The sequence below is a fragment of the Tasmannia lanceolata genome, unplaced genomic scaffold, assembly GCF_043159265.1.
Source record: "Tasmannia lanceolata isolate RefF3 unplaced genomic scaffold, GAP_Taslan_0.1 ptg000003l, whole genome shotgun sequence".
NCBI lineage: Eukaryota > Viridiplantae > Streptophyta > Magnoliopsida > Canellales > Winteraceae > Tasmannia > Tasmannia lanceolata.
This window is the reverse complement of record NW_027518680.1, coordinates 1,659,111-1,682,799: the sequence shown is the minus strand read 5'-3', so window position 1 is coordinate 1,682,799 and position 23,689 is coordinate 1,659,111. Positions and strand designations below refer to the sequence as shown.

Sequence of the window (23,689 nt, the reverse complement as noted above, 5' to 3'; positions counted from 1 at the left end):
TCTAAAACAAAAATGCAAAGCTATGACCCCAGCTGAACATCTTGAACTGGAATTTTCAGGAGATGAATTTTCAATTTGCTTGCACAGTATCTTTTTGTTCTCTTGACTTCACTAAAACAAAAATTACTTACTACCACAGACTTCTTATCTTCTCTAGATTTCCCAAATGATTAATATATCCTTTAGCATTTGTAAATGATCAGGACATAATCCAATTTCCTTCCCTATAGCCTGTTATTGTCCAGGTTCCCTATTAGCAAAGCTATTCTGGACCCGAAAATGCATATACTAAGGAGAAGAATAGTATCTTGTATATACAAGGTTGTAAGAAAATCATAAAGCAACTCAAATTCTATGTGACGATATTGAGGTATTATCATGATGGTTATTTTTTTGAAAAATGACAAATATATTGATACCATGAAGCGTACATTGGGGACAAGGAGTCCCTAGACACAATACACAGTATCTATATAGGCAATTCAGGGCGTAACCTGAACTACCAGAGAAATGGGACTATCTCCTTAAAAATACTGAAACGCCAAAAGAGCCTATATTTCTCCCGACTTTAAGACAGCCTCCAGAGCATCTATAGATCCATCCTACTCTCATGTTTCTTATCCCCCTTTTTTACATATATAAAGATCCCCACTTGTATCATGCATCAAAAACTCTCCTAAGATCAATTCTATTTATCTCTTTTTTTTCTCTCTTTTTTTCTTTTCTCTTTACTTCCTCCCACATCCATGCACCCGGATCCAAAGAGAACACAAAAACTCGTATCAAATTGCCCGAAGTTAATTCTTATCTGATCCTTAACTTAAACCTGTCTGGCGCAATCGTTCAGCTCCACCATTAAAACCCCAATATCCAATTCCAATTCCAACTCCATGTCCTCGGGCCAAAACTCTGAGGCATATTGTGGAAAAGGGACCCCTTCCACCGGGTTCTTCCAAATAGCTATGATTTCAGCTATCTTCTGGATACAAAGGTTCCCTTTTTCCTCCCATTCAGTCCGCCTCAGATTTTCAGTATACTCCAACTAGCTTCGAAAAAAAGGAAGTTTATGCACCGGTGTACATATCTCCTTAATATTGGGTGTTCCTGTCAAAGGGAAGAACTCTTCAGAGACGAGGTTGTAGTCCTCCTGGAACTGCTTCCACTGCTACTTGATAATCATCTTGATTAGTTCTGGGATAGTGGGAACTCTCACCGAGGCGAATGCAGAGTTATAACGCAGATTTCAAACCCATTGACGATGTTGGAACCTTCCGTATACTGTGGAAACTCTCTTCGAACTCTTTTATATATACGAGGGCCAGAGGAGGAAGAGGAATCAGCCATCTTTTTACCACAGTAAGAAAGAATTACCTGTGTTGAAGAATACATCCTAAAAAGTTATCTACTCCCCCTTTAGACGCCTATGTAAAATCAGACTCAACTCTTCGCATCCCCGGACCCACATCCTTTTCTCGATACAACCAGGTATTATAAAAGTTCCTACCCGAACAAGGCAGATCCCATCATTACCAGAAAAGTGGCTACCGCCAGAAAAAACCTTTATATATCGTATTCCAACGCGCACGTTCTGATCCACTTTCATTGTACAAATTAATAATCACAATTCATAAATTCCGAGTTTACTCAACGCACCAGAGACGTGGATATTTCAATGCACAGTGGGTGCGCCAAATGGGTCCACAGGGGGCCAGCAATTTTTTCTTTGATCTTGGAAATAGGCCCCCTGCAAGAAACTGCACCAGATGGTTTATGGTGGTCCTTCCTGCAACCCACTAGACCATTGATAGGCAAAGATGGGACGGTTCCTTTTCTGTCAAACCCTAGGTATTTCCTAGCCCCTGAAAACCGTCCTTTCTTGGACCAAGTGCAGAAGGGGCTAACATACCTTGAGTGGTTCCTAATTAGAGTTTTCTTAAAAGACCATGCTGACCCTGAGTGAGATTTGAAATTCAAAATCGAATGGTGGGGCCCCGAAGGTCCAGCAACTCCCCGGCCAAGATTTTCCAATGGAGCCGTCGACGGGCAATCCATAGGTAAGACATAGTTTTCCGGAAGTTGAGCACCTCTCAAAGTGCCAGAGCCTGATAAGTGAGACTCTGAAATCGAGGACAATGGGCCCCTGCTGCCTAAAGATTCAATTCCAATCGTGTAAACTTGTCCGGTGATTTGAATATGAACGGATGGTGGTAAAAAATTCCACTGCGGGGCCAGGATTTTAGCAGAGACAAAGGTCATACACTGGTTATGGTTCCCTTCCATATTAATTTCTAGGACTTGCCCAAAAAGATTATCTAGAGCTTGAACTGTTGACGCGGCCCAAACATGAAGAGGAATACCATAAAATCTGATCCAAAATTCCTCCAGCCCCGGGGAGAATTCTTTGGTCCAAGAGAGGAGGGAGTAAAGTCTGCCTTGCCACAGTTCTTTGCCTTTATCCAGGACCGTTGTAGCTTCTTGTTCCAATTCAAAGATGAATAAGACTTCATCCGTTGATAAAAGACATGGGCACGAGAGAGAGGGAAGATTCCAGACTCTTTTAGCCCACCACCAAATATCGTTAAGGTTATCGGAAGCCGAGTTGGCTAGGGGTCCCTACTTTCTAGTTTTTCCAATTAAACAGCATCTAAGAGACGATAGTCTTGATTCCACCTCTTTTCCGGAAATGGAAAGGACCGGAGAACCAACCGTGGATAGAGTAGAGATTGACCCTGAGTCGGGCCAGAGATTGTCTTTATTTGGAGTGGGTACAGGATCCGACCCATTGCGCTTCTCTCCCAACTGCAGAGACCCATCCTTTATATGCAAGTAACATCTCCGTCAGCTGACTCTCCAACTAAAGTTAGCATATTTGCAGGATGGGCACCGCCAATCATCAAAAGTCCTCTTTACTTCTTTTGTAACCTGTTTTTCCTTCTTTTCTTGCCATTGCCAGGAACTTGAGGGAGCACATGTAGGCATATATTTCCGAATATGGTACTTTTCCCAGCGACAACAGCGCCTCTGTTGGAAATTTCGATAAGCACATTCGTTACAATACCAATCCCCCCACATTCGATATGGTACTCCAACTTTAGATTGATGGAGAGATTCTGACCCTCTTTTCACTGTTGAATACTTTCTGTTACTCAAAAATAATATATGATAAATATGGTGTGGAATGATCACATATCAAGTTCATCTTTAAAATCAAATTTAAACCAAAAGTAAAATGATTTTTTAGGCTAAGCCAGATCCCTCTATTCAATCTTATCATCATGATGGTAATTTGAAACAGTATAATCCCAATATTTCCCAATAGATTGGGTTTGTCTCAAAATATACATATACTTGTGATTGTCGTGATAATATCGCAATATTTTTCATTTCTTATATATAAATACAAATAAATTTCAATTTTATAAATTTTTAGTTGCATTTTGAACTATGTACATTGTCTAATTATTTTTCCTTTCTACGATCGTTAAAATGTCCAATTTTTAGTTGCATTTTTTACAAATAAACCTCAATTCTATGTGGCTCTTTTAATTTATGTGATCCCATGTGGCAAATTATAATAGATGACCCTGGTTTGCCAACTAGTCAGATGTAAAGATTGGAAATAGGCATGTATAAGGAAGACGTATACCCATGATCTCTAAATAGTGGTAAAGTAAAACCTATTTGTTGGTTTAATGCTATTTATAAAGTAAAGAGGGGTTTGAAGACCAAGAAGTGAGTTATTTATACCAAGCATTCTTCTTATGGCTAGAGCCAATCTCCTGGTCCCTGCGGAAAGGAAAAAGAATTTCACGTTCTTCCTTTCAGGAAGGGAGGATTAGGGAAATCCTATGGATTGATGCTTTCTCTAGACCTCCATTCTAGTACTGTATAATTAAATCACGAATAAATCTGCATACCCCCATATCTCAGAATTGGCAGTCATCAATCAAAAAACAAATAAAAAAATGGCCGGGAAAGGATATAGCATCTGAAAAAAGATGGAGATTTTGCGAGAGCAAAAGACCGCTCTACTCCGCTGTTGCCGTGGATGCAATAAAATGCCCTTGTACATGGAGCTAAACTTTACACATGGGAATTTTAGGGTCAGCAGTAAAGTAACTTTGCTTCATTTTTTATTTTATTTTTGTTTGCATTGTTACTCATTTTCTGAATTGTATTGTTTAGAGTTTTTCAATGAAAGACAATTTTCTTTCTTTTCTTTTTGTTTCATATACCATCTGTTTAACAGTTATGTTTTGCCTTTTCAGGCCTCGATAGTTAGACAGATGAAGGACTCAGAAATGGCGATGCAGTGTACCCTAATCTACCAGCTTACGAGCCGCCTTAGAGTCCTTTTCCAATCTATTCCATCTAGTGATTCAAAGCGCCTCCTATTTGAGTACTCGGCTACATCTCAGGACTGATCTGCATACAAATCAATCATCGGTCCACGAAAGCATACTAGTTATTCGAAAAGGAAATGTGTTATTTCACAGAGACATACAGGTGTGTTATTTCACATGCATGTCTTTTCAGAAAATGTAAAATTAGATGTTGTAAATATGTTTGTAATCAATATTCTTTGGCTCAATGAAAAAAAAAAAGAGCTTTGTTCATAAGTTGCTCTGTCAACAGCTTGGCTAAATTCTATAATGCTTGAACTGCAAATATGTTGTTAGTACAGTTTTGGTGTCATCATTCACTTTTAAAATATAGGGCAAGGAGCTCAGATACTCTGGTTCATAAATCACAATGGTTTAGATCTTATTCTTAGGACAAATGATCTACTGTAAAACCTTGGCATCAGAAGAGCAGCAGAAGATATTTTAGCTAACAGTGTAGTTTTTGCCCTTTTTTTTTTGGGACTGAGCTTCATTTGTGTGTTAAACTCAACTTGTGCTTATGAAAAGAACATTTGATGGTTCTGCCAATAATGGGTTTTGAACTGATTGCTTCTTACATATGATTTGAAGTAGAATTTCATGTAGGAATTGATATCTTCTCCCTATTTAATGTTCTCCTCTACGGCCTCTTCTTATTCTTGATTTCACCGTCTTTGTATTATGGCAACCCTCACAAGGTCCTGCAGTTGAAGTTTTTCAAAAACTGGGGGTGTTATTCTCATATTTATATCCGCCCCCTTTTCTTCCCCGGGCCACCTCATTGGAGAACTTTGATCGAGGTAGGGCCTACGCTTACCGTACTGGTGTGCATAGCAAACCGGGGTTTATCTTACCCTTTTGTAGGAGTTACTATGGTTTGTGTTTTTCCTGTTTTCCAAGGGCTTTTCATGGTCCCACCCATCACTTGCAACCTGGCTCCACTAATATTTCAGGAATATTTTTTCATGGTTGCGTATTTTTCCTTGGAAAAAAAAACACACATGGGAAGAAATCATCCTTGCCCGGGTGCGTTCATGTGGGCTTGGTTGTATGATTCTAACCTTCCATTTGTACATCCCAAACATTTTTAAACCATCCATTGCACAACACCGAAAATGGATGGCTTGGATTATCCAATGACTTAAGCTTGGCCCGTGGGCATCCATCCATCAGATCAGCATCCGAATGGCCATGATTTGTCCAGATGCCCTTGCTCAAGTCTTGGGTCCCACATGGCGGCATGTATGTGCAATTGGGACCTTAATCTTGTGGACAACACATGAGTAAAATCAACGGCTTAGCTAAATAGATAATAGGGAATTGTTATCAGCACTACTGTATTTTGATGAGGGCACTCCTCACTTTATTAAAAGTACGGTATGGCCCGCACCATAGATGATCCAAACCGTCCATTAGATGGGCCACGGCCAAAATAGATTGTGCCTCAAAAATCATTTAGATAGGTTGATCCTAACCCTCCAATCTGAATGTTAGAGGGTCGATCCTAACCCTCTATAGATCGGAGGGTTAAGGTCAGCCTATGGAAATAATTTTTCGGGCACAACCTATTTAGGCTGTGGCCCATCTAATGGACCGTTTGGATCATCTTATGGTGCGGGCCATGCCGTACTTTTAATAAAGTGAGAGTGCCCTCATCAAAATACAGTAGTGCTGATAACATTTCCCTATTATCTATCCTGATATCCTCTCCTATTTTGACTTTGGCACTCTATAATCACATTTCTGAAAAGACAAAAACATAGAAAACTCGACAAATTGAAGGGTTGGGATCATCTCATTGGTGGGACCTTATCAAATCATTCCTCTCGTCACTCGTGTCCATAAATAAAATAGGCCTCCCGATTCATCCCCCCTTCCCTTTTAATTTTCTCACAAATTCTCTTCATTTCTCGAATCTGCAGACATCTGAGATACATTCTGCTGAAATTCGTGAAGAAATATCGGTATTTTTTTTAATTTTCTCGTCTCTGACCAGGAAAGACGAAGATCTGAGGGGGTTTTTTTTTTCGTTTCTTGATTTTTTGCACGAATTTGCTGAGGCTTGAGGCATGTTTTGATGAAAACCTAAAATATCGCAAGCTTTTTGTCATTTGATTCAGAATCGAGAAGATCAGAGGTATTCCTTCTCTATATTACACGAATTTGCGTAGATTCGTAATATATTTGGCTGAAATCGGAGAGATCGGTTCCTGAGAAGTCTCGCGAAGATTAGAGGGTTTTTTTTTTCGAGGATTTGGAGGAATTTGAAGGATTTGAGATAATCTTTGCTGGAAATTGTAAAAAGTCGGAAGTTTTCTGTCTCTCGACTAAGGATTGAGAAGATCGGAGGGTTTTCTTATTGTTCTGCGAGAATTTGTTGATATTTGTAATTTTTCGTAAATTTTGAGATCGCATGGTAAATTTCTAAGATAAATTTGCAGAGATCTGAGGTCTTTATGGATGGAATTTCAGTGATTCGTGTTGTATCGAGCAGAAATTGTGGAGATTCGAACATTTATTCTGAAAAAAATCGGTGATTCTTCTCGTCTTAATTCAGATCTTAGAATATCAGACAAACCGAATGTACTCTCTGCACAGATCTGAAAGATTTAAGGTATCGTCCTCAAGAATCGCAGAGGTCTGAGAATCTTTTCTTTATTTTTAAGTGCTGGAAAGCAAAAGCTAACGAATCGAATCCGAGAAGGTTTTAAGGTTGACGGTTAGGGTTAGGGTTAGGGTTTCCTCTCTCTGTCTTTGTTTCTATTTTTGGAATAAGCATGGGAGTCGATTACTACAACATCTTGAAGGTGAACAGGAATGCCAGCGATGACGATCTCAAGAAATCGTACCGGAGATTGGCCATGAAATGGCACCCTGATAAAAATCCTAACAACAAGAAGGAAGCAGAGGCCAAATTTAAGCAGATCTCCGAAGCCTATGAAGTAAGTTATCGTACCCCGCGCTGCCCATCACGTTACCATTCTCTGTTTCTGTTTATTTGGACCTATTCCTTTCCTCTCACAGGAAATATATTCTTTTGCACCTGTCTGTCTTTTTATACCTTAGTAATTTTATTTCTGGTTGCATTCTTAATTGTGTACCTGTTTTCGCATTAGCATCTTCTGGTTTGTATCCTTTTGAAATTCTTTTCACTCTTTAACCTTGAATGCTGATTTTGAAATGTTAGAGCTGTTTTATTTTTCTTCATTTCCTTTGACAAAGCGCTTTCAAGTACAGGTTTTGTTTTATGATTTGATCTACCTTGTCAGCTAGGGAACGTGGAACCTTATTTTCCTCTCTCCGTTATGTGGAGTTCTGTTACAATACTGCAAAGATTTACTTTATTTTTTCGCAATATTTTGTGAGAATGGAAGTTCAAAATCAGAAACCTTTGTGAATTCATCTTTACTATTCAAAAAAAAAAATAGTTATATGAAATCATCTTTTATTTTAGCATTAGCAAGAAAAACCTTCCATGAGAGCTCTGTCAAGTAGTCTCTGGTCAAATCTTCTCGATCGTCCCATTAATGATCCTACCTGTTCATCTGGTGCGCCCCATCTTAACTTCTTAACCATTGAGGCATTATGCCTGTAGAATGTTGACTAGCACCCCCTAATGTTTTTATTCATTTCTTAACCATTCATTTTCTGCCCACCAATTATATGGTTAAGACTTCTCGGCGGGAATGAGCTTTTGGCTCCATTGCCAGTAAGAGCCCATTCACTAGGAACCTAAATGATGCCATCACATCACTAAGAGAACCTGATAATATGATTCCCTTGTGATTGATAATATATGACAATGATTCTTTGTTCTGCGGCACCATGTATGTTGATTTGGAGTTTCGGACCACCCATCAAATGGGCCACACTCCAAGTATCGCATCAATATACTGATTAGTTATGCTCCATAAAAGAGACAGTTGAACTAAAAAAATTATATTGGTCGAGATAAAGCATATTTATAGGAAAGTGTAGTTTTTTTCTCTGGATCAAATGGTGTAAGCCAGTAGATGGAGAGATGCAGACGCTGGCCTGAGGTAGAGGTGCGATGAATGTGTACAAACCAAAATTATCTTTGGATGATGATAAATGTGCCCCCTTGTAGTGCTTTTATGGCAATTTAACTTTTTGTCTCAAGTCATAATACCACTAAAGAGAGGGGGGTCCTTGTTGATGAGCTATGGAGGAACTGCACCTCCAATCCTCACAATCATATTGCAGGAAAATTTAGCAGGGATTTCTTGCAAGGTTTCATATTTCTTCGGAAAGGTCAGATTCCTCAAGTAACAAGAAGGAAATAGACCAAAAGGAAAAAAAACAATTTAGTATAACAGAAAAAACTGACTGTTTCATGACTTGACTTTCTCAAGAAAGATAAATATTTTCAAAAATCCACATGAAATTAACTGCTGAGAAATTTTGTGCAATATCATTTCTGTGTTCACATATTTATCACACATTTGTTTTAGGTCTTGAGTGATCCTCAGAAGAGGGCAGTCTACGATCAATATGGAGAAGAAGGTCTGAAGGGAGTCCCCCCTCCTGGTTCTGGAAGCAACTTCTCAAATGGCAATTCGAGTGGCCAAAATGATTTCCATTTCAATCCACGTAATGCTGAAGACATCTTCGCCGAATTCTTCGGGAGTAGCCCTTTCGGGTTTGGCTCGATGGGTCACGGTAGGTCCATGAGGTTCCAGCCGGACAGTGGGATCTTTGGTGGATTTGGTGGGCCTGAGAACGTCTTCCGATCTTACACCGAAGGCATGGGGGCTGGTGGGGGAGTGTCGCGAAAACCAGCCCCAGTGGAGAGCAAGCTGGCATGCAGCCTTGAGGAGCTGTATACGGGCTCAACAAGGAAGATGAAAATCTCCAGGAACGTTGTTGATGCCAATGGGTATGCATTTCCTTTCCTCTTCTAAACCTAGTAATATTTTTATGAGCTTGTTAGTTAGCATTGTGTTAAATTAGAAACAAGAAGGTTCTCCCCATTTTTTATGAATTTACGAAAGTTCCACGATCAAATTGACTGAAAAAGTGCTGCAAATGACTAAAATGCTCTAACCCTCTTCCAGGTTGTATTGGCTCCTAGATTGTTGGTAGTGGATATTCATTTGAAAAGTTGAAGTCAGTCTCCTCCGATGCTTAAATCATATTTGCTATACCAAACAGTTTGAGACTTGCCACAAAACCGTTTATGAGTTAATGACGTGCAAATGAATATCTACACTCTGATGTATTTCTAAATCAGGAATATCACTTCACTGATAAGTTCCTTATGCAGCCTTTTATTTTTGAACCGTTAATGAAACTTTAATAAAATAGAAGGACAAAAATTACGGGAGGGAGCAGAGATTCCCCCCCCCCCCCCCCTCTCCCCCCAAACACACACCTCTTCTCCCTACCTCTGCTATCTTATCTGTGCTTCAGAGGACGTGTGTAGAGGAAATAGATAAAGTGTTACAGATGTCATATATTTCATTAATAATTCCAGCAAGTCGCCAAGGACCCAGGGAAAGATTATTTTCCCAGGCAACTATGTTAGATGAGTTCCCTCCACTAGTAGACCTGCATATAATGCATCAGCAAACTAGCTAGTGTAGAGATTGAGTGAGTATTTAACCATTCTGTTCATATTTAACAGTGTCAATTCTTCAGGACAGTAATTACTTATGTTCTTTCAGTTGAGTGTAGTGTGTTGTGAATTCTGATTGGAAGGATATGCTTGGTACTATTTCCCTGGATGCCATACTGTTCGTTTGGCCTTTCCCTCTTAGTGGAAAGACCTCATATACTTAGATTTTTCTTTGATCTCCAACAATGCATGCAAACAATCCATACATTGTACTGCTCTTTGATTTTTATTTTTTATTTTTATTTTTTTTGAGTTGCAATTAAATTTTCAGACAGTATCAAGAATTCTGGATTGAGTCTGAATCAGTGAGGGTTCATGATCTCGCGTTCTATCTGAAAGACAAAGCTGCATCCACCTGCCTTAGAAAGTATTTTGTGGCCAGAGTTAACATAGCTTTCAAGAGCCCATATTATTTGATCCCTCACACACCAGAAAGCTAGTAACTCACCTTAGAGCAAGATCCTCACCACCCAAATCATATATCCTACACACCCTTAGCAGCAACATAATGTCCACTAATAGATTCTCATTGACAATACTTTCTTGTAATTCTGACCTTCAGTTACAGCTTTCCAAGTTTGGTCCATGTGCCTCAGACCTTAAAAAACAATCCCAGAGGGATTAAACAAAGTAACGAACAAAAATTCGCATTTCGAAAGCAAAATTCTCTATAGAACTTTTAGATTGGATCTCTTTATCAAATGCCCCTACCGTACATTTACAGTTTAGTCTCCTTTCACCTGTCAAAGATTACGATTACATTTCCTAACAAAACCAAATTCCTCCATCGAGAATGATGAGAATAGCCTTCGTATATTTTGAACAAGTAGTTTTCATTCAACTGTTTATGTTCAGTGTGTGCTGACCTTCTAATATATGCAATGATGGTTGAGCATGACTAGATTACTGTTCATTCAAATGCTTTATTAGATGAATTACACACCCTCCATGTATGAGTTAGATTTTTATTAATTTGATGGCCCGGTCTTATATTATTAATCCTTTTTCTTTCTCTGCATCCAAAAAACCAAAAATGAAAAACAGGCGATTGATGCCGGAAACAGAGATCTTAACAATCGACGTGAAACCCGGCTGGAAAAAAGGAACAAAGATCACTTTCCCAGACAAGGGGAATGAGCAGGTGAACCAGCTCCCAGCGGACCTTGTATTTGTCATCGACGAGAAACCACACGATATCTACAAGCGAGATGGGAGTGACCTCATAGTGAACCAGAAGGTTTCTTTGGCAGAGGCACTTGCAGGGACTGCGGTGAATCTCACAACACTAGACGGACGTAACCTTACCATCCCTGTGAATGACATAATCAGCCCTGGATACGAGATTGTGATTGCAGAGGAAGGGATGCCAATTGTAAAGGAGCCTGGGAAGAAGGGGAATTTGCGAGTCAAATTCGACGTGAAGTTTCCGGCTAGATTGACCTCAGAACAGCGATCAGGTATCAAGCGCATCTTGGGGGGTTGAAAAGGATGCTGATAGTGATCTTGATACGCATAATTGTACACGGATGAAATGTCAATCAACTGATCCATTGTAATTTGGTTTTTTTTTTTTTTTTTTTTTTACGTCTTTCCATCTGTTGTTTTATATATTTTCATTCTTTGCTTTTTGAATGTTCTTGTCAAATGAGTGGTTTAACGCAATGTAATATGGATCTTGAAATCAATGTGATTTTTTAACTAAATTACGGTATGGTGATCTTGAAACAGAAGACAACTGATAGAAATGGTGTTCATAAGAAAAGGAAAATGAAACAGAAAAAGGCTCAATCGGACGGTGTATATTGGCAAAAGTAGAGTTGTGGCCCTTCACATTACTTAATGATGGGGCTCTACACCAAGAATTTCAGGCGTCGGAGTATTACTTGGAATCCAAAAATTGTAGAGAATTTTGGGCCGTAGTTCTTTACCTTACAGACTAATTATTTTTACAGCCAAAGAAGTGAATTTTTTTTTTGTTTTTTGATTGGTTCCTATGAAATGAACTATTAAGAATGGACAAAGAAAGATCTTTCCAGGGATCCTCTCCAATTTTCCCCTACTCACATTTTGCTTACTATAGTCCTAAAACCTAAAACCCCAGAAAACATTATAAGCGAGACAAACAATGTTTTCTGATAGATGCTTCACATGGCATTCTGGATGTTGAGTGAATAGAGTGATGCAAGTGTACAAAGGGCATGGACGGAGTCAAATCAAGCTGATGACTCGTACTTACTAGGAATTCCTAGTTGAAGTCCAACGATTGCAATGATTTACATGGGCAAGTTGTCACCAAGATTTTTGGTATTACTTCGGATTGCATTATTAGGAATTATAAGACATCTCTTCAGGCAATACAGTGGAGAAGAAATCAGCCTTTTGGAAACTTCCTTCCCTTGATACCCTTATACTTAATATTGACATTTCAACTCTAGAAAAAAGGAAATCAGAGATCTGTTTAGGGGCCGTTTGGATACACGGATTTTAGAATCTTGGATTTCCTCAAAATCCTCAATTGGAGACAAGAGAAGGAGACCGTCCGTTTCACTTCTCTTTAGAATCTTGGATTTTAAGTAAGAAATCTAGATTTTAGAAATCTCTCCCCCGTCCTGAGATTTCTAAAAGCTGGAAACATGGGATGATCTCCTACTCTCTTGCTGACAGAAAGAAGGGCGAGAATAAAAAACGACGGCTGGTCTCCTTCTCTCATCTCCCATCTACATTTTTTAGGAAATCCAAGATTCTAAAATCTGCATATCCAAATGGCCCCTTAGAGTGTAATGGCATCATCATTTATGCATTTTCAGGCCCGATCGGCCTAACACACTCTACAGAGGCTGAGGTTCAGGCTAACCACCTCAGCATGAGCATCTTTAGGGAGGAGATGGAAGGTGATGCTTCTAATGTTATTTCTTGGGCTCGAGCTAATAATATAGATCCTTGGAGATTAAAGAGGCTTTTGAATGAAACTTGTGCAATGTATGATGAATTTTTTTTTTCTTTTTGCCCATATTCCTAAAAGATGAGAGAGGGAGGGGTGGGAATATAGAAAACCCATTCCCTGGTTTTTATATGGCCACATTTTCGTATATCAGTTACCCTACCAACACTCAGATAAAAGAAAATTGTGGGGGACAAACCTAGCACTTCCATCTCCATAGTCAATGCCAGTATAGAAGTACAAGTAAATACACACATGACCTGAAATCATTGCCCGCATAGAGATCAATGCCAAGCAGCTATCTCAAGTAGCTCTGCATATTTTTCATCTACATAAGACTTCACCTTGAGCCCAGGTTCTGTGCTACCTGGAGAAGAATACTTCTTCAATCCAATTACCGTTGGTAAGCCTGCAAGAAAAGGCACAGCAAAAGGTCAATCTCTTTCCTTTGCTGGTCCCAAAACAGTATCGCACTAACAAAGAACAAGGAAGATGTAAGAAATCCTTTTATCTCTTCATCAATCGTAAAATCCTCAATCTTTTAAACAAAACTGGAAAACTCATCCCATGAAATGAGCAATGTTTGCTTAAAAGAGGTCTCTGTTAGTTTGTCAGGGGAATCAGTCTTAGTTTTCTAATGTTCAAGATCACTGATTTTTATCATTTCGTCTTCAGATGAATTCAAATAATTTGCGATCTGACGATCTGATTCTTGGAAGTCCGATGTTCAAACGGCATCCAAGCACCGATCTAGCACCAGAATCATTATTAAGAAGAGATGGTTATCTTATATAATAGAATGTTTGGTTATATCCTACGGTTATAATGTAATGTTCTATATTATCAGTAACAGAAAAGACAATTCTGTTACATGAACCATTTTGTACAATTTGATGAAAAAACAGTTTCTGGAATATGCAGATAAAGTGGAGGAAGAATAAATTGCTACGAGCATTCAGAAGAAAATACACACACTGCATATAGAGAGGAAGTGGTTCTTTTACCCTTTAAAAGGGTAGTACTTAGTGGCCCTAGTTAGGCAACTGCTAGCCATCCTAATGTAGGTTGCCCAGGAAGCTTCTGCCAAGACATGAAACTCTCACCCAAACACCATGAAGCACGCATTTTACTCTCTTAAAGGAAGAAGAATGGATCAGATGCTCCTGGTCTGACAACACCTAAGCGTCTGCTGCTGCGAAGATTGCGTTTGCTAGCTCTATCTACATAATTTGGAAAGAACGAAATCTGAGAGTTTTTGAGAAGAAGGAAACCCATAAAAAAGTGCTTCTCTCTGCAATCCTTTCTGAGATCAGATGCAAGCTTAATTGTCTGCCGTATTGTGATGTCGATAACGCTAGCAAAATTCAGATTGCTTCCAACTTTGCTATAGATTAATTGCCAATCAAAAAATTCAAAAATTCATCAGTTGGAAACCGCCGGATAAATATGGTATCCAAATTGAATACGGATGCGTCTCTGGGCAACAGGCAGGGAAGTCTCGGTGGAGTGATTAGAGATAGCTCAGGTAAGCTCCTGTATATTTTTTTCTCTGAATGTGGAAGGGGAGGACATCTTCATCCTTGAAATGCAAGCTATTTTAGAAGGAATTAAGCTTGCATCTGTCAAAGGAATATCACATCAGTGGATAGAATCTGATTCTTCTGCAGCTGTCCATATTATCAATGGTAATTGGGACTCTCCTTGGCGAAAAACTGATATGGTCAATGAGATAAGTAATCGGCTTGCTAGTTTTAGTTCTTGGAAGCTTACACATATATGGAGGGAAGCTAATGCTGCGGCGGATATTCTCTCCCAAAGAAGCTTTGCTATCATGGGTTCAGATGTTCCTCCGTTCAGTTTGCCCCCCCAGATGCTTGATCTCCTCCAGTCGGCTAGATCGGGAACCCAATATTTGAGGATTTAGTTCTTTGGTTAACTCTTCTATGCCGTTGTTACATGTGCTGAGACTTCTCTTACTTTCTGTGTTGAGGGCTATCGATTGCCGGTTGGTTTATTTTGTCACTCGCCTGCTCCCTTCCGTTTGGAGAGCTTGCATGCTTTGTAGCCAGAATATTCCTAATATATCTGGTAGGGGTCTGCCTAACCCCAGCTTGCTTATCAAAAAAAAATGATGATAAAAAAGACTATAATGGGGATGACAACAAAGCAGGCAGGAGCAAATGACGTGATAATTATACTTACAAAGGCTACTTAACGAATGTCTCGTTGTATTATCTGTCGCTATCAGAATTTTTGCTTTCATAGCTGAGAAATTGGAGATATTACAAAAAAAATACCCACTGGAAAGACAGGAATGATACTGATGTTAGGAGTCCCCTCATTGAATTCGCCTCAAATTTTCCAGCCGAAAAAAGAGGAAGGACTCTATTATTTCTATCAAACTTCAGAACCCCACCTTGCGAAAGTGTGGCAAGAATTGGTTTCAATCCAGTAGTGCAATGGGCCAAGACGATCATAGTTGAATATCAGAAGAGAAAAGTACTCCACCTTAGGGAATGGTCATCTGCAGATTCCCACAATTCTTGGAAATAAAAAATTAAACTACTCAATAAAGGTTTGAGATTCCATATCGGGGATGAATCTAAATTTTATTTGTGGTTCGAAAAATGGTGTGGTGAGTCTCTATTGCTGGGGGTTTCCCTATTTATTTAGGAAGTTGAAGAATCCTACAGCTCTAGTTTTGGAATGGTTTTCTGGGATTAGGGCTTTGTTGTAATGAAATCTGTCCATAAGGTTAGAATATATAGCCTTGAAGAAATATCTGACTTTATTAGTCATTCTGGACTAACAAAGCTGGCTCCATTAGTTTCCTATCGTTTTATCTAGAATCCATTTCCGTCCCCTAAGACCTTGGCTTTTATATCGTAAGCTACTAAAGTTTTAACTAGCAATAAGGTTGAAAAAAAAAGGAAACTCTGTCACATGATTGTAAATTTTGTAATTATACTATTGAGTTACCTTTGCACATTTTTCTTTTATATGGCATAGTTTTTAAATTTCTATGGCAACCGATATGAAATGACCGAAATCGTTCTCATCCCTACAGAAACATAAATTGAATAAAAAATGCATAGAAAAACCAAAATTGTAAGTGTATTAATAGTGTACAATACTAGTATGTGTTACATAATCATATTTATATGAATTGTATGTGAAATGTAGTGTATACATTATGTATAAATATTTATATTAATTACATGTGAAATGTGGTGTGTACTGAATTATCTGGCGTGCTGTGGAGCATGTCACTAGGTGTTCAATGTTAAACGGGCCTTAAACCTTTCTATGCAAGGGTTGCTGGATCGCAGTAGATTGACCAAACAAGCCTTTGAGTTTGTTCAGAAACTGAGATTAAAAAAAAAAGTTTTCCTTTCCAATAACTTTGGAGCTCCATTTGTAACTCGATGATGCAAGCATCAAACTATTGGCAATAAATAAAAGTCATGTGGAGGATATTTGCAAAAAGTTATAGATGAAGATAATGATGACAATGATGCTTATCAAAAACCACCTAGGCTGATATGCTATTGACTTAAGGTAACTTTGTGTCTTTAAATATTTGATCCATACTCTTTATATTTAGTACTTCCATATGTTGTTACAATCACGTTATGATACAAACACATGGTATAAATCACAAGTACTAGCTACTAGCAAGTGGTAAGAGTATAGTACAAAACTTGAAAGTATTGAAATATGCTGTAGAAAAGGTTAAAACTCTCAACACAAGTATTTTGGCAAGTAGATAGAGTGGTAATGAAACATACGTACCATACATGCTTAAATCTAAAAAGCTAACATATGATGATTTTAAAGGGCTATAATGTATTCCCATTTTTAATGACATATTATATATTTTTTAATTTCTATAAGATTTGTGGCATGGAGAGTATCATCCGGCAGGTATTGCATAACGGCAATGAGTACTGGATTTTTCCCTGACCAATACCTCTAGAAAATCCAAGACTTTGAACATTGGGACAGACTAATATTGAAAGTTAGAGCTTTCATAGATTTTTATTTTTGTATTGAAGTAAAGAACCATCTGGTTCATCCAGGTCCAATTAGTTTTACCAATGAAGAGGTGGTTCGTCCTATTTTCAGGAGATTAGAGCATTTTGTTTGAGCCGCAATGAAGTGGTTACCAGTTCTGGTGCGACCTGGTCAGACAGTCTGGCTCAGTTTTGTTTTCAAAACCCTGCTTCAAATTCAATAAAAGATCCAAGGCAAACAGGGGAAAAAACGAAATTGAGTTTCATAACTCAAATGTTTTATTGAAAAAATACCGACAAAAACAGGAGAGAGAAACAAAGACTACTATGATGAACAATACAGAAAAGAAGAAACCTGCACATCATGTTTGTTTTGAACAATCAAAACGTAAACGCTCAATTTTAGGAATCTTTGCCATCATCATCCTTAGACAAAAGGAAATGGTACTCAGGAAGAATGATGATTATACATCACTGATTTTATCACTCTTTTAGTAGACAAGCATATGAGCAAAGTAGATGGTTTCTAATAAGCATGATTTTTTTTTCTAATAAGCATGGTTTCTTATAAGCATGTTATAAATTAGAATAGCACCAGATAGAAAAATACACAGAAAGAAAATACTCACTGTCATGTATACGTCCATATAAATACCGCTCGCCTCTCCAATACTCTAACGGTCTTGTCTTGATTCTGTTGCTTCGCCTTACCCCAGATTTCCATGAAGTACCAGCTCCTGAAGATACAAAGAACTCATCCTTATTGAACTAATCAGACCAGCAATGGCTTCAAGATGCATGCATGAAGGATCAATTGTAGAATCACTTTTTTAAACATTAGTCTTAAAACATATCATTATATAAAAACCTCATGAGCTTAAAATTTTCAAAATGCAGAATGGTTCAGTCAGTAACCACCTGCAAGACTATGCCTATGTTGACGTGCTTCTTTCTTGCTTCCTCTGTTTGGAGCTGTTTTTTGTTTTCTTCGTCTATTCGGTAAAATTGAAGCAGGTGCCTGAAGTTCCTGATCCATAGACAAGAAATATATGATGATTGACCCCATTGGAGTTCGTCAAGCATTTACAGTAGGGGGGAAGTTAAGTTCCCCAAGCTCGGAAAAATCCAGATGTTATCAAAATGTCACCAAAGGCAATTAATAATTCCACAACATCTAAATCAACTCCAGGTCAAAACAAGCATGTGAAGAAAAGAGACAGCAACACGTAAGCAACTGGCCCAATAATGAGAGTCTCCCTGCCAAATAGTAGAGCCACCTTTTTTACAGCAAATTCGCTTATACTCAACTCAACTCAGCAAATTCGCTTATAATGTTAGGAAATATGAAAGACCGCTGATGAGGGAAAATGTAACCTAAGAGAAGCATCTACATCTGTCGGTTAAGATAACAGTTGCCCAGATCATCTTCCTACTACCTTGCTACCTGTTTCTCTATCATAAGACCAAAAGGGCATGTATGACGATACAATGAACTCTATAGATTCCATGGAAGCAGCATGGATGACAAAAACTGCACTCTGTTAGAGAAATTTCAAATTCAATTTGGAAGAAATGTAATAACGCATAGCTTGGCATTCCAACGGAAATGGCTCCAACAAATTCTCGTACTCATATTGAACCATAATGCCAATTAACTACCTATGGCATATAAAATCTGCAGCATGACTTGTTAATTGATGGATTCACTCAAGATGCTGGCAACAATAACTGGGGTGAAAATAAGATTATACGCTCTCAGGTACTTGCACCACTCTTCAAATGTGCCTCGACCTCTTTTATAGGTACGTCGGCTTAAAACCAATCCACTCAGTTTGGAACAAGACCATTCAGTTTGAATAGACGCAACAAGTTTTAAAAATAATGCATATCATTATGAAAAACGATATGTTAAAAAAAAATCATTATGAAAAACAATGAACACAGAAATCTATTCAAAAATAAGGCACTGTTCAAAAAAATTCCACATAAAAGATACGGCAATGTTTTGTCAAGTGGTTCCTCGTCTAAAATATCTGATATTTAGTGTGAAGTAATGATTATATTTTCACATATAGATCTGCTTCAAAGATGCCACGAGCACTTAGGATGTGTGAGACACACCAAGCACTCTACAGAAGCAAAAAAGCAGCAGCCCCCAGTTTGTATTCAGATACTTATAATATTGTAGCGACACTATCATTTCCACATAAAAGTGAATGAGGCACCATTAAAAATCCACAAGCCAAACAAGCATTGAATAAATTTATAGTCTCAAATTCCAATTCCAACCCCTAGAAATCTAGAATAAAACATTGCAGAAGTCAAGTGGATGATTAAAAAAACACTAGCCAACCTTGTTATTCTGTTCGGATAAGATGCTCGAGTTTTCTGAATGCCCACGCATTACGGTGCATGTTATTGCAGTAGGACTTGGGTGATCTGCAAAAAAAAAAAAAAAAAAAACCGAAAAAAATTAAAGATATGGCACAAGGAACAAAGTGAAGGTCAAAACCATCATAATATCTATAACAACATAGCAATCCGAAAAGTGACTCAAACTTTCCTGAAGTTAACAAAACTGAAGAAAGTATTCACTGTTTTTTTTTTTTTTTGAATGGTGCTTATTAAGTGGGGAAACCCCAAAGACCGAGGTTGTCTAAGTAGACAAGGGACAAGGTCAAAACAATCATATATCAATAACAGCATAGCGAAATAAAAAGTGACTCAAACATTCCTAACTTTTTTATGAATGGCGCTCAATTATATTAAGGGGAAAAACCCCAACGACTGAGGCAGTCTGAGTACACAAGGGACAAGACCAAAATCCTCTCCAAGTGAGTTCTCCCAACACCCGCTTATGAAAGCCAGTCAGCGTTACTATTGGCCAACCTCTTGACAAGCTGGAATATACTATCATGACTCTCTAATCGCTCTTGGATTTAAGAGTACCCGCTGGTGGAGCTTGAGGGCTTCCTTAAATTGCATCGCCTTCTTGCTGGCATCAAATTCAGCTGCATGAACCGTCGAAAAGGGCTTCAAACACATTTCCCTTGCTAGAAAGGTTGACAATTCTAGCAAACCTCAGCGGAAACTGAAATTTCAGCCGAAATCCCAAAATTTTGGTAGAAATTCAATAAAGACCCACGAAACGTGGATTTTTTGGGCCAAAATTTTGGCTGAAATTTGGACACTCTCGCCGGAGGAGAGATTCCTCGCATGATAAACCTTTGCAAATGTTCCTTGCCCGAGCTCGTACCGTTGCATCAAGATCGTCCCTTTCTTCTCCATTAATCCTCCACAGAACCACCCAACCCATCAAGATAAATCATCTCCCATCCTCCAACGATTTGAATCCGGTCCATATCTTCTCCAAGGTTTAGAGGCGTAGAGAAGGGTTTGGTGGGTTTGGAGGTTTTGGGGGTTTTATAGATAGATTGGAATTCTGGGTTTGCAAAATCTGCAAAGGGAAAACCTAGATCTACGGCCTCATCACTCTCACCATTTTGACCTCATCCAAAAAGTGGGAGAAGGGAGGATCGAGGGGTGATAGGAAGGGGTGAGAGGTAGCGGCTGATGGTCCACCTTGCCGCGAGATAGGAAAAGAGGGAAAAGAGGAAGGGGAGAAGATAAAAGAGAGAAATGGAGTTTTTAGGGTTTTAGTTTCTGGTGCCCTAGTTTTTTGGTAACGATCGAAGGAGCAGATCAGGTTGAGGGATCGGACCTCAATATAGGAGTGGGATCGGAGGGTTTTTGAATCGCATCTGCACCGACCGAGATCGGTGGATTCGCTGAGTCGTCTCAGGATTTCAATCTCATCGGGTGGAGGGAGATCGTCCATTTTGGAGAGTGAGAGAGATTTGCGCCTCTGTTTTTCTTAAGGTCAAATGGAGGGCCTGGACTCTTCTCATGATGGCTCTGATGAGGATATTCCTCCCCATCCATTTGGGCGTCTAAACTTCTGGTCTCCTGGCATCAATGCTATCAAAAATTCTGCTGCAAGCGATTCCGAGATCGAACCTCTTTCTTTCTCTGATCTGGTCAAGCACAAGATCGACCTGATTCCTAATCCAAATAAGACTTTGCTGGACCTCCGCGCTCTCCGTGATGATGAAGGCTTTAATAGCATTCGGCTATCAGTTCCAGAGAAGATGCGATATCTCAAGCTTATAGAAAAGGAGCTCAGCTCTCCTACTTCGAAAGCTTCTTCATCATCCAAAAAGAGAAAGAATGGGAGAAGAAAACCAAAGGCCCAACCTCAAATCCATATTGAGGGTGAAGAAGATATATACTCCCTTCTCAGCTCAAAGTTGCAATCTCAGAAGGAAGCATTACTCTTATCTGAATCGGATCCGTCCTTCTCTTCGGAAGTCCAACCTTGTGAAGCTGAGTTCTCTCTTGGCAACCCCTGCTCTCTGAGTGAAACTGCTGGACATGAAAACCATTCTGATGGAAAAGGTGTAGAGATTCAGATGGGATTTGCTAATACTATGAGGATAAATGCCTCGGTATTGGGGTCTCCTTCTGAACCGCTCCTTTCTAGTCCTCTTCTTGAGAAAAAAGCTTCTCCCCCTGATCTCAAGTGTAGCGACTGCTGGCCTCTCCCAGCTGGTCCTACCCCTTGTACCTTTCGTCTCCCATCCCCCTCTATCAATCAAATTGCTAGTCCAATTGGCTCCTGTCAGATGCTGGCCAACTGTCCTCCCAGCAGCTCCCATAATCCTTCTGGATCTCTCCCTGCTCGAGCTAATGGATCCATGGATTCTGCTCCCTGTTTCATTTCTTCCAGACCAGCTCCTTCCATCTCCTCAATTTCAGAGGGCAAATGGAAGGAAGTGTTTGGAAAGAGTCGAACCAAAGCAGTTGATACTTCTGTCCCTTTTTTCAACCCGGTAACTACTGAAGATGGCATAATAAAGGCAGCTTTCAAGGAGGGTGATTTTATTGAAGCAAAGTCTAAATGGGAAAACTGTCTTCTGGGTTATTTTCTTGGTCGGAGGCCCTACTTCTCTGCTCTTAAAAATCACTTATTGAGAATCTGGCAGCTGAAAGGGGACTTTGATCTAATTGCTCTCCCTAATAGCTTTTTCTTGTTCAAGTTCAACCTGGAAGAGGACTGCATTAAAGTCCTGGAATACCCCACCACCTTTGGGGGTCGTGCTCTCATCCTGCAGAAATGGTTTCCAGGCTGTTCTTTGGAGAAGCTGAAACTTTCAACTATCCCAATTTGGATTAAATTCCCTGCATTGCACCTGAAATTCTGGACTCCTACAGGTATTGGAAAGCTATCTAGCATCATTGGCAAACCTTTATACATGGATTCTCACACTGCTGAGGCCTCAAGATTACAATTTGCTAGAGTTTGTGTCGAAATAACTGCCGAAAGCCCCCTTCCTGATGTTGTCCACATCCAAACTCCTACTGGAGATGAAACTCAGGTTGTAGAATATGAATGGAAGCCCAAACCTTGCAAAACCTGTCTTGATTTTAGTCATTCTTCTGAAGGATGCCCTAAGAACCAAATGCCTCCTCCCCTTCTCTCTCAGCCCATCTCGTTTCCTGTTCAATACAGAAAGGAATGGAGGCCAATCACTAAGGATGGTGATAAAGCTGTTCAGCTAAGTTCTGATTCTCCAATTGCTCATAATAGGATCAGCTTGGATCATCCTGAAACCCCTTCTACCAATAGTGCCTTATCTAGAAATAAATTCTCAGTCATTGGCTCTGATATCCCCGAGACATCTACAAAGCAGACCAAGCCTCCGGACCTTTCTCTCTCTTTATCGTCCCCATCGTCTAAAGGTCCTTGGAATTTAGTTCAGAGCAAGAAGAATAAAAAGGGAAAGTCAGCTGCTTCCCTCCTTAAGCCTCCTTCTTCCTGTGTGCTGCCATCCATCTCCCCGATCCCCTCTACTGGAATAAGGTCCCCATTTTGTGGGCTCATTCCGGGAGGCTGATCATGAATTGGGGTCTGCTTTTGGTGCTGGTGTTTTTGGGTCTGCTGTTAGCTCTGGTGCTGTTTGTTTTTGTGGTAGCTGTTCGAATTTTGGCAGTGTTGTGGCTGTTGTTTTCATTTTGCTGAAGCGGTTAGGTTGTTCTCCTTTATTTGTCTTTGCCGTTTTGTTGGGTGGCCTTTGGCTCCCTTTTGATAGTTTGTTTGCCCTTCTTCTGATGTGCGAGGGGCTTGCTTTTCTGTTTTCTTGTAGTATCTTTATTGATCTTTCTTAATATATCTGGTCGGGGTCCGCCTAACCCCAGCTTACCTATTTCAAAAAAAAAAATTCTAGCGAACCTCGACCCAATTGAACCTTGCATCCCCTCAGCATATTAGGAGTCTCATCCAATAAATATAATATTTGCATTTCAATAAATAAATAAAAATCCATGCTGAGTGCATCTATACTTTGTTGAAAAAAATCCATACTGAGTGCATTTATAATTTGCAGAAAAAAATCCATACTGAGTGCATTTATAATTTGCTGAAAAAATATTTAAATGTGGCAATGACACAATGTTAAGCAATTAAACAAATATTTACCTCCATCAAACAGATTATATAGATTCAATATGATATATGGAAGTAGAGAAACACAGGTAAAAAACCTGAATGACTCCCACTGCAATGCACAGTCTGTATAGTCGGACTTTCGAGGTTGAGATCTGGCTCTTGATATACAGATGCTTCTGGGACCATATCTTTGAACTGAATTTGAAACAGAAC

At 39.3% G+C, this 23,689-nt stretch overlaps 3 protein-coding genes across 3 annotated transcripts in view; 2 read left to right on the top strand and 1 right to left on the bottom strand.

Annotated features, from left to right (window-relative positions):
* Positions 1-4,949, top strand: part of LOC143859073 (protein TIC236, chloroplastic-like) — a 54,899-nt gene extending 49,950 nt beyond the window's left edge. Inside the window, exon 23 of the mRNA XM_077369756.1 lies at positions 4,269-4,949. Within this exon, the coding sequence (XP_077225871.1) occupies positions 4,269-4,424 (156 nt within the window). The 3' untranslated portion in view covers positions 4,425-4,949. The remainder of the gene's footprint in view (positions 1-4,268) is intronic.
* Positions 4,950-6,305: 1,356 nt separating this feature from the next.
* LOC143847190 (uncharacterized) lies at positions 6,306-11,720 on the top strand. The gene is made up of 3 exons (XM_077355931.1): positions 6,306-7,324; positions 8,855-9,279; positions 11,062-11,720. Exons 1-3 carry the CDS (start codon positions 7,160-7,162, stop codon positions 11,498-11,500), a joined length of 1,029 nt encoding a protein of 342 aa, XP_077212046.1. The 5' UTR covers positions 6,306-7,159; the 3' UTR covers positions 11,501-11,720.
* Positions 11,721-13,242: 1,522 nt separating this feature from the next.
* Positions 13,243-23,677, bottom strand: LOC143859068 (uncharacterized). Its single transcript, XM_077369743.1, has 5 exons — positions 23,572-23,677; positions 19,325-19,410; positions 17,890-17,998; positions 17,601-17,708; positions 13,243-13,367 (listed from the first exon to the last, which is right to left on the bottom strand). Exons 1-5 carry the CDS (start codon positions 23,660-23,662, stop codon positions 13,243-13,245), a joined length of 519 nt encoding a protein of 172 aa, XP_077225858.1. The 5' UTR covers positions 23,663-23,677.
* Positions 23,678-23,689: the final 12 nt, after the last annotated feature.